The following is a 2,500-nucleotide window of genomic DNA, read 5'->3' as shown; positions in this document are numbered from 1 at the left end:
TTTTATATAACTGTTGCGAGAGAGAGATAGATAGATAGATAGATAGAGAGAGAGAGAGAGAGAGAGAGAGAGAGAGAGAGAGAGAGAGAGAGAGAGAGAGAGAGAGAGAGAGAGAGGAGAGAGAGAGAGAGAGAGAGAGAGAGAGAGAGAGAGAGAGAGAGAGAGGGATACAGAGAGAGAGAGAGAGAGAGAGAGAGAGGGAGGGATACAGAGAGAGAGAGAGAGAGGGAGGAGATAAATAGAAAGGAAGAAAGAAAGAGAGAAAGAGAAAGAAAGGGAGAAAGAGATAGAAAGAGAGAGAGGGGTAAACCAGCATGCACAAAGAGAGAAAAAGAAAGAAAGAAAGAGAGAGATAGACCAACATACACAAAACAAAAGCAAGTCACAGGCAGACAGACGCCAGAGCATCCCACCCACCAAAGATAAATCGAGGCATTAACAGCTGACATCTATCTGGTTCTAGGGGGAGAGCGAGGGAGTACAGCGCCTCGTCTCGGTGAGTGTTCCTTCACGCATGACGTGCATGACGGAATGTTATGACAATTCCGCATTTTATGGCGACGTGGTGTAACATTCTGACACTACTGGCGACAGCTCTGAAAGTCTGACACATCCGGCGAGTGTGATGTAGCGCCTTCAATGTCTGTAGATATGTGCATGACAGCATGCAGAGTGGCTGAATTTACTGGTGATGTTGTGATGTTGAGACATTGATAATATTTGAAGATGTGTTATGAGGAGATGGAATTTTCGAGGTGGGATGTGATGTCAGTATTATAATGTTACATGATGATGTGGGACTAAATATGTCTATTGCTAGGAACGCGAGTTAACAGCTATGCCAGAGTGACAGCTCAGAGAGTATGACACATGCAAGGATTGTCACTGAAGAGAAAATGGCAGATGGCTGTGACTGATGGATCCTGGGATGTTGCATGTTGCATTGTCTCCATTCTATTGTGTTGTTTATTTATTTATTTTTTTGGCAGAAGGATTTTTGAATGTGTAGTGGGTAACAGGCGTGAAGTTAAGTCAGGAAGAGTATGTTTGCATGTATATGTCATGGATATGCAGCATGATTGACTTCTGTGTAAATATTGACGTGTGGAGGAAATTTGTTGAGGAATCCTGCCTTAAACACCTACAAGCGCACACACACATACGAACGCGCGCACGCCGACACACACACACACACACACACACACACACACACACACACACACACACACACACACACACACACACACACACACACACACACTCACACACACACTCTCTCTCTCTCTCTCTCTCTCTCTCTCTCTCTCTCTCTCTCTCTCTCTCTCTCTCTCTCTCTCTCTCTCTCTCTCTCTCTCTCTCTCTCTCTCTCTCTCTCTCTCTCTCTCTCTCTCTCCCTCACTCTCTCTCTCTCTCCCTCTCCCTCTCCCTCTCTCTCTTACTCGCACACACACGCAAACAAACACCCAAACACACAGACTCATGAAATACGATTGCCCGCATGATCTCACCGACATAAACGTTTAACTTGGGTGTGTTTGGAAATACTAAGTTCAAAATTTCCTCAATTATTTAAATCACGCTCGTTCATATCCGACATTCGTCTTTATAGCCATTTAACTTTAGTCATATATAAATAGTTTAGTCATATATAAATAGTCTATTTGACAATAGGCATACTCCTGTTAATAATAATTTTACATCTTTACATCATAGCGACATATTAGTCACTCGCTAATTTACAACCACAATCCTACCATCATTCAACTCACAGACTAAAAATTCGTATGATACATATATTTTTTGTAATATATAACGCTAAGGAAACAGTACAACGTGCGCCAGAATCCGCCATTGTATCTGATGTATCTGTTTATTTACAGATAACAAACGGGAAGATGGAGATGCCCTTCCGAGAGTGTGGTTACATCTTGTGCAACGTCACAGAGGCTTTCACCAACGAGACAACTCATCTGTGGGATTATTACGTCGAGTAAGTTGCTAATCACGAATGTTATGAATTGTTTCTTTTGATTCGTTGACTTGTTCACATTTATTTTTCTCTATAAGTATCCTGTTATAAGGCATTAGGTTAAGTATCCTGTCATAGGTTATTTGTTGAAGTATCCTGTCATAGGTCATTAGGTCAAGTATCCTGCCATAGGTCATTAGGTGAAGTATCCTGTCATAAGGGATTAGGTCAAGTATCCTGTCATAGGTCATTAGGTGAAGTATCCTGTCATAAGGCATTAGGTTAAGTATCCTACCATAAGGCTTTTGCCGGTCCCTCCTACCGTCCCATTTCAAAACCCTTCCGTCTCGATTGCTTCCGCAGCTGGGAGCTTCCTGCCGGAGCCCAGGACCACGGGAACGTCTTCGTGCTGGCCAACAAGTACCAGATGCCGCGCTCGTACTTGGTGCTCGCCGGCTTCACCTCGGACCTCGTGGGGGAGTACAAGTGCGTCCTCAGCTTCCGCCTCGAGCCGGTGTCCTCCGTCGGCCT

General features: G+C 44.0%; 1 protein-coding gene across 2 annotated transcripts in view; it reads left to right on the top strand.

The window, feature by feature from the left end:
• LOC122247557 (uncharacterized) overlaps positions 1 to 2,500 on the top strand; it is a 7,088-nt gene that overhangs the window by 3,861 nt on the left and 727 nt on the right. The window contains exons 2-4 of one of the 2 annotated variants that reach the window (XM_043006892.2): positions 464 to 496; positions 1,881 to 1,990; positions 2,333 to 2,500. The exon at positions 2,333 to 2,500 is cut by the window's right edge and continues 727 nt beyond it. In XM_043006892.2, the coding sequence (XP_042862826.2) occupies positions 464 to 496; positions 1,881 to 1,990; positions 2,333 to 2,500 (311 nt within the window). The remainder of the gene's footprint in view (positions 1 to 463; positions 497 to 1,880; positions 1,991 to 2,332) is intronic. The other variant, XM_043006893.2, reaches the window with a different exon arrangement.

Source organism: Penaeus japonicus, unplaced genomic scaffold (assembly GCF_977035675.1).
Source record: "Penaeus japonicus unplaced genomic scaffold, GWHDUDI00000001_assembly GWHDUDI00000026, whole genome shotgun sequence".
Lineage (NCBI taxonomy): Eukaryota > Metazoa > Arthropoda > Malacostraca > Decapoda > Penaeidae > Penaeus > Penaeus japonicus.
This window is presented reverse-complemented; position numbering and strand designations above follow the sequence as displayed.